The sequence below is a fragment of the Lepus europaeus genome, chromosome 18 (assembly GCF_033115175.1).
Source record: "Lepus europaeus isolate LE1 chromosome 18, mLepTim1.pri, whole genome shotgun sequence".
Lineage (NCBI taxonomy): Eukaryota > Metazoa > Chordata > Mammalia > Lagomorpha > Leporidae > Lepus > Lepus europaeus.
The window spans coordinates 44902025-44917000 of record NC_084844.1 but is presented as its reverse complement, the minus strand read 5'-3'; the positions used below and the strand labels follow the sequence as shown (position 1 = coordinate 44917000).

At 44.3% G+C, this 14976-nt stretch overlaps 2 protein-coding genes across 5 annotated transcripts in view; one reads left to right on the top strand and one right to left on the bottom strand.

Annotated features, from left to right (window-relative positions):
- The first annotated feature begins 1030 nt into the window (after window positions 1-1030).
- Window positions 1031-14976, top strand: part of SSH2 (slingshot protein phosphatase 2) — a 279343-nt gene continuing 265397 nt past the window's right edge. For 3 of the 4 annotated variants that reach the window (XM_062175545.1, XM_062175541.1, XM_062175540.1), the window contains exon 1: window positions 1031-1273. In XM_062175545.1, coding sequence (XP_062031529.1) covers window positions 1211-1273 — 63 coding nt within the window. In that variant the 5' untranslated portion in view covers window positions 1031-1210. Of the gene's footprint in view, window positions 1274-11278; window positions 11346-14976 lie in introns of all 4 variants that reach the window. The other variant, XM_062175546.1, reaches the window with a different exon arrangement.
- On the bottom strand, window positions 2951-4398 carry LOC133776914 (splicing factor 3B subunit 4-like). The gene has a single exon (XM_062216222.1). The coding sequence runs from the start codon at window positions 4385-4387 to the stop codon at window positions 3131-3133; it is 1257 nt and encodes a 418-aa protein (XP_062072206.1). The 5' UTR covers window positions 4388-4398; the 3' UTR covers window positions 2951-3130.

Here is a 14976-nt window from a genome sequence, read left to right as displayed (position 1 = left end):
CAGGGGGAGGTGAGCTTGAATAACTGCAAACTCCGGCGTGGCTCGCGTGTGTTTCCTACAGCTTTGAAATGTATGGTCGTATTCACCCGTTCACCTACTCAAAGAGAGAAAGAGCTTTGCCAACTCCCTTTTCTCTATGTAAATAACCAATGATATTTGCATTGTGTGGGTTTTTTAATCTTGATTTTTCTATTACATCCCTGAATTTATGTCCTATTGAAAGTGTATCTTCCAGAAAATGACTCCTTTAAAAAAATAATTTTAAACCTGCACCTCACATGTCTATGAAATAATGAAATCTTGAGAAGAAAGGTGGAGGAGCAAATCCTGCTTAATTAAGAAATGTCTTCACAGCAGGAAGCAAGTGGGAGGCCAACAGCAGGTTGGACCCTTAGGACTCCACGAGGCCTCCCAGGCCCCTTCAGCCTCCGCCACCTCAGGGACGAGTGGGGCTTCCGATACCGGTAACAGAGGCAGCGTGAGGGTGCCGCGAAGCTTTCCAGGGCACAGAACTGAAGATCGTTCTTTCTTTTAAAAAGTCTCACCTTAGAACGCGGACTGAAGGGTGGGAAGCTCAGAAGCAGCCCCGCCAGAGCCGGGCCAAAGGTCTCCTAGCCTAGCCCAGCCCCATCCGTGCGCAACGAGAGCGTAAGAAAAAACACGTTTGCCTCAATTTTCACCTCCGAGGTTGGGGAAGCTGAGCGCCCCGCCTCATAAAATGGTTGTCTCTCAGGAGGGAGGACTCCCGCAGCCCCCTAAGCCCGCAACGCCCTCGCCCGGCGGGCTCCCCTCCGCTCCTCGCCACAGCCCCGCGCGGGGGCCCACCGCGCCGCCTCAGCGGTGAGGAAACGCGGGAGCGGGCGGCGGCCCGAGGCACACGCGCGCGGCGGGCTTCCGGCCACTCAAGGGTTACGGCGAGGCGGCGGCGCGCGCCGAGGGGAGAGGCGGTTGCTGACAGGTGGCGCCTGCGCACTGGGAGCGCTCATTGTGCCCCGCAGCTGCCGAGCCGCCCGCCCGTCCGTCCGCCCGCCGCCCGTTCGGCGCGTCAGTCGGCAAGAGTCCGGTGGTGGGTGCGGAGCCTGCGGCCGTTCCGGCGGCCTCCTCCTCCTCCCCGTCCCTGCACCTCCTTCCCCATCCCGGCTCCGTCATCCTCCCGCCCCCCACACTCGGGACAAGAATGCCCTGCCCGGAACAACCCAGCAGCGCCTAGATGGCTTTGGTCACGGTCCAGCGGTCGCCTACCCCCAGCACCACCTCCAGCCCCTGCGCCTCGGTGAGTCCCTCCCGGCGGCCGCTCCGCTTGCTTCTGTCACTGCGGCTCCGCTTTGCCTCAGCGGGTCCCGCCGAACGCCACTGCGCACGCGCCGCGCCGCTTCCCAGGCCTTGGCACTCGGCTGCCGCGAACCCCCACACCCTGGTCTGCAACGCGAGCGGCAGGAAGTCGGCGACGTGGGGTCTTGCCCCCGTGCCCCGGAGCACCTCGCCCCTCACGGCCCTCGCCCTGAAGTCCCCCGTGGCTTGTCTTCCTATGGCTTGAGCACTTCCTTTCGGGAATGACTCATTCTGGCTTTTCACCCTCCCCCCTTACACCTTCTGTTGCCGTGCTGCAGGGAGGGGACCCGGGGAGTCCTGTGTGGCCCCTTACCCACAGCCGCATCCCCCACGCACGCCATTTCGAGGGCCCGTCCAGTCTCTGCACACTGCACACCCTTCCTCGGAGCCGCGGGGCTGTGTGCCTTCCCCGCGGTCCGTCGCTTGCAGTCTTTCTCGGGTTCAGCCTTATCCGATTGCTGCACTACAGCTACTTCTTGGCTTCGCTCCTCCAAAGGGGAGCCGCGATCTCTGCTCCTTGGACCGCCTGCCTTTCCTCTGCGAGGTGCCGAGGCATCCGGTGCTGCTTGATGCCCAGTGCCAATTCATTTCCATCTTGCGGACGTTGATGCCTTCCACTCATGGCTCATGATGGTTCTCGTTCTTGGGTCTTGTTTGTACGTCTCATTACTTCAGATGCCTATGCCAATAAAGCATGCTTCCAGAAGGCACATAGCCAGTAACCAGCCTTTTCCTGCTGGGCCCATCTTTGCCTTCGCTCCTAGCTCCGCCCCCCCACCCCCCATTCCCTTAGCGATCGTTTTTTGAAAATACTTGAGAAAAAATTAAAATATTGTACCAGTAGAACAAAATGGGCTTTAAAAAACAGATGTTTTAGAGAGAAATAGAATGAAAATAAGAACAACTGGGAAAACTACCTTGAACTTCCTATATAATTTTAATTTTCAAAATTATGGTGGCGGATTTAATAGTATCAGGTTGCAAAAAGGTAGCCAATAAACACTGAACCATCTTCTGTTAAAAAAAATTGAGTTGCTTGTAATACTTATGTGCTAAGTGAAGTGTAAGTTTTAATATCTTGAAAACATGCTGGCTTGTGATTTCAGTAGTTTCCTGGATTTCAAAATTCTGGTGTGTAGAAACTACAGGGGTAGTTTCTGAGCCTTTCTTTTGTATTTTGTGTGAGACATTGACAACTCGATTCTAATTGAAGAAGTGATTATATCTCAGAGGTTAATTTATCTTGTGTTTTTCCAGAGGGCAGAACCAAGATTCTTGTGTAGAAGTTCAAGGAGGCAGATTTCCAGTGATTGTAGGGAAGAATTTTCTAACAATGGAGCACACTGCTTTGCAAAATAGTGAATGCCCATTGCTGATGGAATTCAGGCAAAGGCTGGAGAAGCTTTTGCCTTCGAGGTGGTGTAAGGAATTCCTGCAAATGGGCACTTGTAAAGCTTTTTCTAAATCTTTGTGATTCTGTGATTTGAGAATAATTCCACTTCAAAGTGGATGCCGTAAGCAATGCCTACTTGATATGATTCCATTAGCTATAACTTGGGTTACTTTAGAATCTTGAGCAGTGTTGAAATTTTTTTTTTTTAGATTTATTAAACAAGTACAGTTTTATTTTCCATGTGCATTTGCAAAACACTTAGGACCAACATAAAAAAGGAAAAATCTTGTGGGGAAAAAATTACATTAAAAATGGGGAGCTCAGAGAAGTTAGCTACAGCAACTCTGATTGGTCCAAGGAATCGAAAAAACTTCAGCTGAAAATAATAGGAAGGAGAATTGGAATTTATTGAGGAAGAGGGCCCCGAAGTGGGCCTCGAGGGGGAACTGGAGGCCGGGGAGTGGGTCTGGGTGGAGGAAGGGGGCCCTGCTGGTAGCCATAGGGCGGGGGCCCTGAGGGACCAGTGTACCCATGAGGCAGCATCAGTGGAGGGGGTCCTCGCATACCATGTGGAGGCATAAGGCCTGGGTGACCCATGGGAGATCCAAACGGAGGTCCTCTGGGGAGCATGCCCATTGGAGGAGGTCCAGGATGAGGCATTCCAGGAGGTGGGCGTGGTGGTGGCTGTCCCCCAGAGCCTGGGGGCCCAGCATGGGGGTGTCCTAAGCCTTGAGAGCCATGGTGGGCCAGCTGCATCTGAGACATCCCTGGTGGGAAGGGGTGAGGATGTGAGTGCCCATGACCAGGATGTCCAGATCCCGGGGTGCCTGCTGATGGAGGGCCATGTCCTCCAGCCCCAGGAGGCATTGGTGGGGGGGGCATGGCTGGAGGTATTCCAGGTGGGAGGGCTCCAGGAGGCGGCACTGGGGGTGGGAAAGAGCCAGGAGGAGGCATGCCTGATGGAGGAAGCCCAGATCCCAGTGATGATACCACAGGGTTGGGAGCAGAGGGTGGAGGGGGTGCATCTGCAAACAGCTGATGCGGGCGATCGGCCTGGGAGAGCGGGTTCTGGGCTGCCAGAAGTCGTTCAGCTGAGGAGCCATGGCGCTCACCCTTGGAGTCCTTCTTGAAGGCATAAGACACGGTGATGGGGCGGTTACAGAGGTACTGCCCATTCATGGCCTCAATTGCTGCATCCGAGGCATCAAATGAAGCGAAATTAATAAAGGCATAACCTTTGGAGTTGCCTGTGTCAGGGTCCCGCATGATCTTGGGGGTTTGTAAGATGACCCCAAAGGCGCTAAAAGTATCGTAAAGCAGCTGCTCATCAATCTCCGGGTCTAGGTTCCCGATGAAAATGTTGGCCCCGACATCCAGGTTTTTGTTGTGAGCTGATGCCTTGTTCACCCGTATTGGCTTCCCATAAAGTTTGATCATGTTCATGATCTTAATGGCATAGTCAGCATCTTCTTCACTCAAGAATTCCACAAAGCCATAGCCTTGGTGCTGGCCAGTGACTCTGTCTTTCGGCATGTGAGTGTTGACCACCGGTCCTGCCTGCAGGAAGAGCTCCCACAGCCGAGGTTCGCTAACCTTCTCGTCCAGGCCCCCCACGTACACAGTAGCATCATGGTTCCACTCGGAGATCGGCCCGGCAGCCATGGCGAAAAAGATCCTGCTGTCTCCAAGCAGCGGCTCCGCCCCTAGATTTATTTATTTATTTGAAAGGCAGAGTTACAGAGAGAGAGGGAGGGACACAGAGAGAGATCTTCCATCTGTTGGTTCACTCCCCAAAATGGCTGCAGTGTCCTGGTCTGAGCAGGGTGGAAGTCAGGAGCCAGGGGCTTCATCTGAGTCTTCCATGTGGGTGGCAGGGGCCCAAGCACTTGGACCATCTTCTGCTTTTCCCAGGCCATTAGCAGGGAGCTGGATCCAAAGTGGAGCAGCCAAGACACTAACTGGCACCTGTGTGGGATGCTTGGCATCGCTATGCCACAACACAGGTCCCAGTAGTTATTTTTGAAATAGATAATTAAATTGATCATATGGTAAGCCAAGTTGTTGAGCTCAATAACTGGTGCTTCTTTATCTAATAGACTGGTTATTTCAGTGCTTTATTCCCATACTTGGCCTTGTGTGCAAAGGAATTCTAGGGTTTGTATAGGTGAATAGCAGCATCATTAGTATGACTGATAAGCCCGGTACCTTTCCCTTTAAATTGTCTTCCTATCTGACTTCTGTTTTCATCTGAGTTGTCTCATGGTCCTTGTGTTCCAGTATTTGGCTGCTGTCTGACCTGCATATACTTTGCTTTTCCATCTCTTGCGGCGTGAATAGGTTGCATTGTTTTTAGAGAGAGAGCGCAAGAGAAAACAACACCATTAAAAAAGATTTAATTTTGTGAGGTGAGAAACTTAAAAATTTTTTTACTAATCACTTTAAGCATTCTTTTATAATTTTCCAGTGTAGGATGCAGGATATTTTAATACTGCCAACTCCTCAGTGTTCTTTAATTAGGTATTAATCTATTGATTGATCATCTACTAGTTGTGAATGACCATTATGGATACCAAGTTATATAAGACATTGACCTGTCCATCAGGATCATAAAATCTGTGGACTAGCAGCAGTGAAGGAAGAAAACACAGGAAGTGAAGAGGTAGAAAAGGAAAGTAAGGGGAGTGATACTGTATGTACATGAAGAGTCCATTTGTAATGGTTATTAGTATTTTCTGAGTTCCAGTGAAGATAAATTCACTAATGGCAGTGGTATCAATATAAGTCCTGACAGTATCTAACATCTCCAGGGTCTTCATCAGTGCCAGGCATCATGCTAAGTGCTTTCTATGATTAATTTCGTTATTCTTCACAGTATGCATAAGGAAAGTTGCTCCTATCCCCATATTTCAGGTGAAGAAACTGAGGCAAGTAGCTGTTAAGAAATGTACCCAGTGTTGGTTTGCCAGGGAGTGGTTGGAACTGTAATTCAAACGCAGGTGTACCTAATGTTAGAATCTGTGCAATTTTCATCCTTAGGGTGGCTCTCAAACCAGTTCTTAAAGGGTTAGTTGAATTTTTATAGGCTAAGGTAGAACCAGGAAGAAGAAAGTATTCCTGTGGAGAGAAGGTGTGTACACCAAGAATTAGAAGCAAAAAGTACAAGGCATATCTGAAAGAATTATGTAAGTCAGTTTGAGAAAGGCTTTGTTTGGAAGAGTAGTAAGGGCTAAACATAAGAAGACTGCTAGAGCTGTGCAGGCACTGTCAGGCTTAGGAGTTTGAACTTGATGGAGAAGATAATGGAGAGTCCTCAGAGATTTTGAGCAGATAGGATCACAGCAGTGTTCTGAGAAATCGATCTAGTAGCTATAAGCAGAATGACTTCAGAAAGGGAGAGAGCTGTGAGTGGAGCCAGTTAGAAGCAGTTATACTGACCCAGATGTGAGATAAAGGGCTGAACTGATTTTGAGGTGGTAATGGAAAGAAAGAGACAGATGTGAGGGATTGTGAAGAATTAAAAGAAAGACTGGGTATAAGGGAGGAAGAATCAGAGATGCCAAACTTGTGGGACATGTTGTTCTTCCTAGATAACATGTGTTTCCTAATTAATAGGGGATAGATTAAAAATCATCTCTTCTATTATTTCTGGTATGAATTTTCTTTTTCCCTTTTAAAATTTATTTTTATTGATAGAAACTATCAAAATGTTTTGATAAATGTATATATTATGGAATGATTAAGTGAAGCTAATTACCATGTTCATCACCTCACATTCTTTTTGTGGTGAGAATATTAAAATCTATTAGTAATTTTGTGTATATAATACATGAGTATTAACTGTAGTCACTGCTGTACAATAGGTTTACAGAATTTATTTCTCCTGTCTTATTGAAACTTTATACCATTTTCCCAACATGTATCATTCTCCCTCACCACAAACCTTGTAGAATTTTCTGAACTGATATCTATATTGACCCAGGATCATATAAGCACAGTATAATACCATAATAATCTTTTGGTAAGTGCTTCATGCTTTTTGGAGTGTTTTGTGTTCATAATTTTTAAAAAGATTTTATTTATTTATTTGAGAGGTAAAGTTACAGACAGTGAGAGAGAGAGACAGAGAGAAAGGTCTTACTTCCGTTGGTTCACTCCCCAAATGGCTGCAATGGCCGGAGCTGCACCGATCCGAAGCCAGGAGCCAGGTGCTTCTTCCTGGTCTCCCATGTGAGTGCAGGGGCCCAAGCACTTGGGCCATCTTCTACTGCTTTCCCAGGCCATAGCAGAGAGCTGGATCAGAAGTGGAGCAGCTGGGACTAGAAACGGTGCCCATATGGGATGCTGGTGCTGCAAGTAGAAGATTAACCTGCTGCGCCACAGCGCCAGCCCCCATAATCGATTTTAATTCTAGAGTGGTCCCATAAGTTGTAGAGGACAAGTATCAAGGTTAAAAGACTTCCGGAAGGGCCTGCGCCGTGGCTCAATAGGCTAATCCTCCGCCTTGCGGCGCCGGCACACCGGGTTCTAGTCCCGGTTGGGGCGCCAGATTCTGTCCCGGTCGCTCCTCTTCCAGGCCAGCTCTCTGCTGTGGCCAGGGAGTGCAGTGGAGGATGGCCCAGGTGCTTGGGCTCTGCACCCCATGGGAGACCAGGAGAAGCTCCTGGCTCCTGCCTTTGGATCAGCACGGTGCGCCAGCCGCTGCAGCGGCCATTGGAGGGTGAACCAACTGCAAAGGAAGATCTTTCTCTGTCTCTCTCTCTCTCTCACTGTCCACTCTGCCTGTCAAAAAAAAAAAAATACAGAACTTATAGGTGCAAGAACATGCATTAGCATTAAATTCCATGGTTCCTGGTCTATTATCTCTTTCCCTTATGTTACAAAAGACACAGCATAGGCAGTTTCTAATCCTTGACTGAGTAAACTAATCCTAGTTGAGTAAAGGAACAACACTGGAGATATGATCAAGAACTTGTATTCTCATTGGAATTCATGTATCTTGTAACCTTTAATACCTAGAACAAAATTATCCAACTATGTGCAAAGCATTTTTAGGTGAAGCCTATTAACTTTTACTTTATACAGAATTCTTTAAAAAAAAACTTGGATATTTCATTTCCCAAGTGCTACATAGATTACCAGCAGCAAAGTAGGAATGGAAAGTTGCAGGCACTGCTAAAGGTGGGTCCTTATTGTGCTTGGAAATGATTGCTGATGGTTTCATAGCAAAGAAAGAGGAAGTTGGTTGGTGTAAGAAAAAACTTAATAATTTTTGGCTATTTAAGATAAGTACAGATAGCTTATTAGTTTCTGAGATCTAGTGTTAAATGAGAGGACTTCAAAAAGTTCATGGAAAATAAAATCTAAAACATAAAAATATAAAATATAAACTTTATTTTTCAACATAAACTCTATCAGCTTTAACACTTTTATAACTGATGTTAGCAGCCATCTAGTCCATCCCTAAATAACTGGCGGTCCTGGAAATTTAACCAGCTCACTGCAGTCTTTCTTTTTATATTAACTGAAGAAAAATAGATGCCCTTTAAAGATGTTTTAAGATTATAAAGCAAGTTAGAAGGAGAGAAGTCAGGACTGTAAGGTGGATTCCTACTGATTTCCCATGGAAACTCACAAAATTGCCCTTGTTTGATTGCTGCATTGGAGAAGGACTCTTCAGTACAAATTTTCCAGGAGTTTTTCTGCTAAAGCTTTAGCTAACTTTCTTAAAATAATCTCATAATATCATTCTGGCCCTCTGGAAAACCAACACACATATGCCTTAAGAGTCTATAAAAACTGTTGCTGTGATGTTTGCTCTTGATTGGACCACCTTTGTTTTGAGTGGACCACTTTGGTCTCTTGGTAGCCATTACTTTGATTGTGCTTTGCTTTCAGAATTGTCTTGGCAAAGCTATGTCTCATCTCCTGTTAGAAATTCTGTAAAGATGTCCTTCAAAATCTTGACCACACTTGTTTCAAATTCCCATTGAAAGTTCTGCTCTTGTCTGTAGCTGATCAGGGTGCAACAGTTTTGGTATCTGTGGAGCAGAAAGCTTGCTCTACCTTAAATTTTTGGGTTGGCATTATATAAACTTAACCAACTGATATGTACATGATGTTGGGCATTATTTCTTTTTAAGAATTTATTTATTTGAGAGAGAGAACGAATGAACAGAGGTCCTATCTGCTTATTCACTCTGCCTGCAGCAGCTAGGGCTGAGCCAAGGCTAGAACCAGGAGCTGAAAATTCAATCCAGATCTCTTTGTAATTGGCAGGGGTCTAACTTCTTGAACCATCACTGGCTGCCTCCTAGGGTCTGCATTGACAGGAAGCTGGAATTCGGAACCAGAAATGTATATGAAATCCAGGCATTCTGATATGAGATGCAGGTGTCCTAACCAGCATCTTAACCACAAATCAAAGGCCTGCCCCCGACTGTTGTTTCTGTTGTTAATATTCATTCCTCTTCAGTTAGGGCATGACAAATATTAAATTTTCCCTGATAAATTGATACAGATGGTCTTTCACTGTGGGCTTTGACATCAACATCATCTCATCCCTTCTTAAAACAAGTTATCCATTATAAACTGCTGATTCCTTTGTAGGCATTGTCCCTATAAACTTTGTAAAGCATCAGTGATCTCACCATTCTTCCATCCAAGCTTCATTGTAAGTTTTATGTTCTTGCTTCAATTTTAACAGAATTCTTATTGCCCTTATAGGGGTTCTATTCAAACTGATGTCTTATCTTTACTGCCTTAAACTAGATCCTGTTCAGTCATGTTATAACAAATTGGTACAGGTTTGTTTTTGTTGCAAGAAAATAAAAATCCATTCATAGTGTTTTAAAATGTGCACTGACATGTTTAGAAGACCCCTTATATATTCATAACAGTGGTCCTGTATCATCACAAGAAGGCTTAATTCTTTTTTGTCTTGATTTAAGTAAATTGAGTGTGGTATATTTTTAGATAGACGCTCATCTAAGTTCCACTTAAGTTTTGACATTTAAGATGCACGTTTCAGTTGTGTATTCAGAGAAACCAAAGCCAAGGCAAGTATGAAATTGATTTCAAGGAGGTGTAGATACTGAAAAGTGAAGCATTTGAATTTTTTGAAAACAGCTTTAGAAACTCTAAATTGACTTTCATAAACTCTAGGAACCAACACATGGGAATTGTAGGAAATTTGGAAGTATAGAGAAGTACAGCAAAAAGCATAAAAGACATATGCTATCATTGTGTTTTATAAAAATGAAATGTTTCTGTGTATATAGTTTTGTGTCCTTGCTTTTAAGTTTGGTATATATCATAGATATATTGCCATACCATTTAAATTATTATAACTCATGCTATCCGTTCCATTATTGGTGAACATATGAATTTTTTTCTATCCCTTTTTCTATTGCAAACTACATTGCAGTGAACATCACTGGGCAAAAATACGTGACTGCATTTATTAGGATTCTAAAAAATGTAATTAAGTGATCACATAGTATAAAAAATTTTAAGACTCTGGTTATGTATTTACACTCTTTGAAAAGGTTATTCCAATTAACATTTATTCCAGCCAGCATATGATAAAAATGCTCATTTTTCTTAACCTTATTAACACTGGATATCGTCGTTTCATTTTTATGCATTACCAATTTTGAGACTAAAGAGTAGCCTCATTGGTTTGATTTGTATTTTTATTAGACATTTTGAACATTTTCAATATTGTTAGACATTTATATTCTTTTTAAAAGACAGATTTATTGAGATATAATCCGTAGGCCTTAAACATACCTGTTTTAATAAGTATACAAGTCAGTGACTTTTAGTAAACATAGAGAGCTGCATAATCCTCACTTCAGTTTTGTATTTTCTTTTTTTTTTTTTTTTAAGATTTATTTATTTATTTGAGAAGTAGAGTTACAGATAGTGAGGGGGAGAGACAGACAGAAAGGTCTTCCTTCCGTTGGTTCACTACCCAAATGGCCGAAATGGCCAGAGCTGCGCCAATCCAAAGCCAGGTGCTTCTTCCCAGTCTCCCACATGGGTGCAGGGGCCCAAGGACTTGGGCCATCTTCTACTGCTTCCCCAGGCCATAGCAGAGAGCTAGATTGGAAGAGGAGCAGCCAAGACTAGAACCGGTGGCCATATGGGGTGCCAGTGCCACAGGTGGGGGATTAACCCGTTGCACCATGGCGCTGGCCCCAGCTCTGTATTTTCTTATTACAAGCTATTTTTTCATTTATTTCTGTTGTGTACCCTCCTTGATATATTGTGAATAACCTTTTATTTATTGTAAACAAGTTGCTTTTTACAAATTCAATTTGTATGGTCCTTGGAATAAAGTCTACAAAGTTTTGCAAGTGAGACCTTGAATGAGCCAACTTTGCTTACCTCTTCAGCTTTGTCTCTTCCTAACTCCCTGCCTTGCACACTGCTCACACTTAAGCTGACACGCTGTGCTCCCTTTGGTCTCTAGGCTTTTGCACATGCTGTTCCCTTTTCCTGGAACACTTTTCCTTCATCTTTTTACCTAACTAATTCCTACTCATCCTTTAGGTCTCAGCTTAAATTTCAGTTCTTCTGGGAAGCTTCCCTGACTCCACCTTTTCCCCTCCAGATGATGGTAGGTGCTCCTTCCATGTGCACCATAGCACCCTATACTTACCATAGTGGGTCACAGCTCTTCACTGTACTTGGGCATTTGATTGTTTACCTTCCTGTCTTTTAAACTAGAGCCAGATCTGTTTGCATATTTTTGTATCATCAGGGTTAAAAAGTATTTAACACATGGATCATTGAATGGATATAATCATATTTAACATTTTTTTTTTCCATTTTCAGGCCTTGCAATGTTTTTAAACATAGAAAGATATCACCAGAAGCCCAAAGATATAACTGCTTTTAAGACTTTAGGTACATCTTGCCAAGTTTTCCACCAGAATGGCTGTCAGTCTTTGCATACAAGCAGTTTCTAAAAATGTTTCACTATATCCACATCAACCCTAAGTATCCTTTTCATCATCTATTTTCTTTACCATAATAATAGCTATTGTTTATGGAACACTTACACATACTAGGCACTGTGCTGAGTACCTTACATACATTAGAATTTCACTCTTGTGGAGTAGGTATTATTACTATCTCCATTTTACAAGGAAAATTGAAGCCTCAGAGAGATAAGCTGAATTATGCAATATTATAGGTATGGGGTTTGACCCTAGAACCCCTTCTCTTACTCATTAGCTATTGATTTTTTTTTTTAAAGATTTTATTTATTTATTTGAGAGGTAGAGTTACAGATAGTGAGAGGGAGAGACAGAGAGAGAGAGGTCTTCCATCTGCTGGTTCACTCCCCAGATGGCTGCAATGGTCGGAGCTGTGTGGATCCAAAGTTAGGAGCCAGGAGCGTCTTCTGGGTCTCCCACGTGGGTGCAGGGGCCCAAGCACTTGGGCCATCTTCTACTGCTTCCCCAGGCCATAGCAGAGAGCTGGATTGGAAGTGGAGTAGCCAGGACTCAAACCAGCGCCCATATAGGGTGCCGGCGCTGCAGGCAGCGGCCTTATCTGCTACAGAAAAACGCTGGCCCCTCTATCTGGTTTTAAGTTAGAGGAAGCAGATTCTAGTTTGTGCCCAGTCTTTAAAAGACACTGTGTAGCAGCACTGCCTTCCTACTCAGCACCATCAAATATCCCTTCTGGTTCTGGGAACAGTATTTTACCATTTTTCCATGAAATGCCTTACTGTTCTGTTGGCTACAGCAGTGCCTGGCTTGCTGTAGGCATTCATATGTCTGTGTTTTTGTTCATTTGTTCAAAAAACCTAGCCTAGTAGGGAAGCTACTTCCAGTTTTTTTAAAAACCAGTGTGATCATTGATAAACCCCTTTATCCAGCCTGAAATATGTCAGAGGCTGGGTATACAAGGGAGAGTCTTTAAGGCTCTTGGTATTCAGCAGATATTTAATGAATGCTGTTCTGTGCAGGTATTCCCATCCATTTTCTTCCTCTAGTTCTCAGATACTTTACAAGCTGCCCTGCATATCCTTGCCCATCTGAGGAGCAAAGCTACTTATCACAGTGCCCCTCATTTTCCTGTTTGTCAAAGGAAACTCTGGTGAGGTGCTCTGGCTTGATAATATAGTGAGTTTCACGGTTCTCTAGACTTCCTGAAAAATAGGGGGAAATATTTTGTTTATTGAGTGGGGGAGGATGTGCTTAGAAACAAACAGAAAGAGGTAATACTGTGACCCACCCTAGATTTTATAGAGCTGTTTGATTCAGTTTATGAAACAGTTATTTAGCACCTTTTGGTGTCCTGTACTGTACTTTTCAGTCTGAGGATGTTTGTTTATTTACTGACTTATTCCACTCCTGGGGATCTAGCAACCAGCTAGTCCCTGGGCTCAGGAAACTTAAACAAGTGGAAAGAATGACATTAAATAAGCAATTAGATTACATGTGGCAATCACAAATGTATAGGCTCACAGGAAGAAAAAGAAGGCCAGTAGGAACTTCTGAGTTGAGCCTGAAAGAGTGAATGGGGTTTGATCAGCAAACAGAAAGTTACAGGTGAGTAGAGAAGGGAAGCAATCTTAGGCAAAAACTGCTGGCATGAGGCTAGAAAGGAGATGATATATGCTGGGAACCACAAGCTGTTCAGTGCTAATGCCATGTAAAGTACAGAAAATGGGACTGGAGAAGTAAAGATCATTTCTTCTGAATTTTAACAACTATGACCTTTTACTTTGAATACAGTAAGTATATGTAAATTCTCTTAGCTTTATTTAAGGGGACTATCAAAATGTGATTATAACAAAAACCTTAACCAGTGTTTGTTGTAAAGTAGACACTGGGGTTAGCACTAAATAGGCATCACAACAAGCATTTGGAAGGACTATTCTTGTTCCCATTTTACATATGAAGAAACACTCTCCGGGTTGTCTAGGCTCCCCTGGGTAGCCATGGTAGAGCTGAGATTTAAATTTTGATTGTCGAAGTCAGAAAGCAACTACTAGACTGAATTACCTTCTGGGTGTTAGAATTAGTCTGATTGTCTAGTGTTAATTTCTTTCATTTTTTAATCATTTAGCTTAACATTTGACCTTCAGTCATTCATTGCAATTTGTGTCGATTTGCTCCTTGTGTGTTTGTACTTGATAAATTCAGTTCAGAAGTCTGTTGAGAGCCTTCTCAAGCACTGTAGGGTGACATCAGGCATTATCCTCACCTTATGGTTTACATGTCTAATGGGAAAGGCAGCTATAAACTAAGCAAGTATAATCAAAAACCTAGTATGCTGAATGTAGTAGGAGAGGCACACACCAATACAAACGCTGGAAGAAGACTTCAGTTCCAAAGTGGAAAGTGGACAGGGAGGAGCAAAAAAATCTTAGCAGCTACAGAAAGGAAAGATATATGCACGTTTACATCTAGATATTAATTATGTTCATTTCCATTCACATTTAGAAGCCAGTGTTTTATGCAGCACAATTGTCTAAAGCATGGTTGCCAGATAGTGAAACTTCTATCTTTGGAAAGTGTATTACCATGCCCCTTGCTGTTCTTCCTCAACCACCTCTAATAATCTTTCCTCACTTAAAGACAAGGAAAAAAAACAACAACCTCTTTTTTTTTTAACTGCTGCAGACAGATAGGCGTTTGTAAGAAAATACATTTATTAAAGTTAAAAGAAGGCCGGCGCCATGGCTCACTTGGCTAGTTCTCTGCTTGCGGCGCCGGCACCCCTGGTCTAGTGCCCGTTGGGGCGCCGGGTACTAGTCCCAGTTGTTCCTCTTCCAGTCCAGCTCTCTGCTGTGGCCTGGGAAGGCAGTGGAGGATGGCCCAAGTCCTTGGGCCCTGCACCTGCATGGGAGGCCAGGAGAAGCACCTGGCTCCTGGTTTCGGATCAGCGCTATGCGCCGGCCGCAGCGGCCATTGGAGGGTGAACCAACGGAAGTGTTACCGGAGAAATGGCGGGTTCTTGTCTTCACGCAAGAAAGAATTCAGGTGTGAGACAGAGAGTAGTGGGAGGTAAAATAGAAAGGTATGTTAGGGTAGGGACATCCATAAGAATGGATGGGCACCTCTCCAGAAAGGACCTGAGAGTGTCCAGTCGCTCGGACTGGGGGGGGGGAGGGGTAGTGAGGTTACATGGTTGAGTAGAGAGATTACACCTGGGCAGGCGGGCGGCTCAGCAGAGAGGCAGAGGGCTGAGTGCGCAGTCCGGTTGAGGCCAGGGTTTTTTAAGGAGATGGG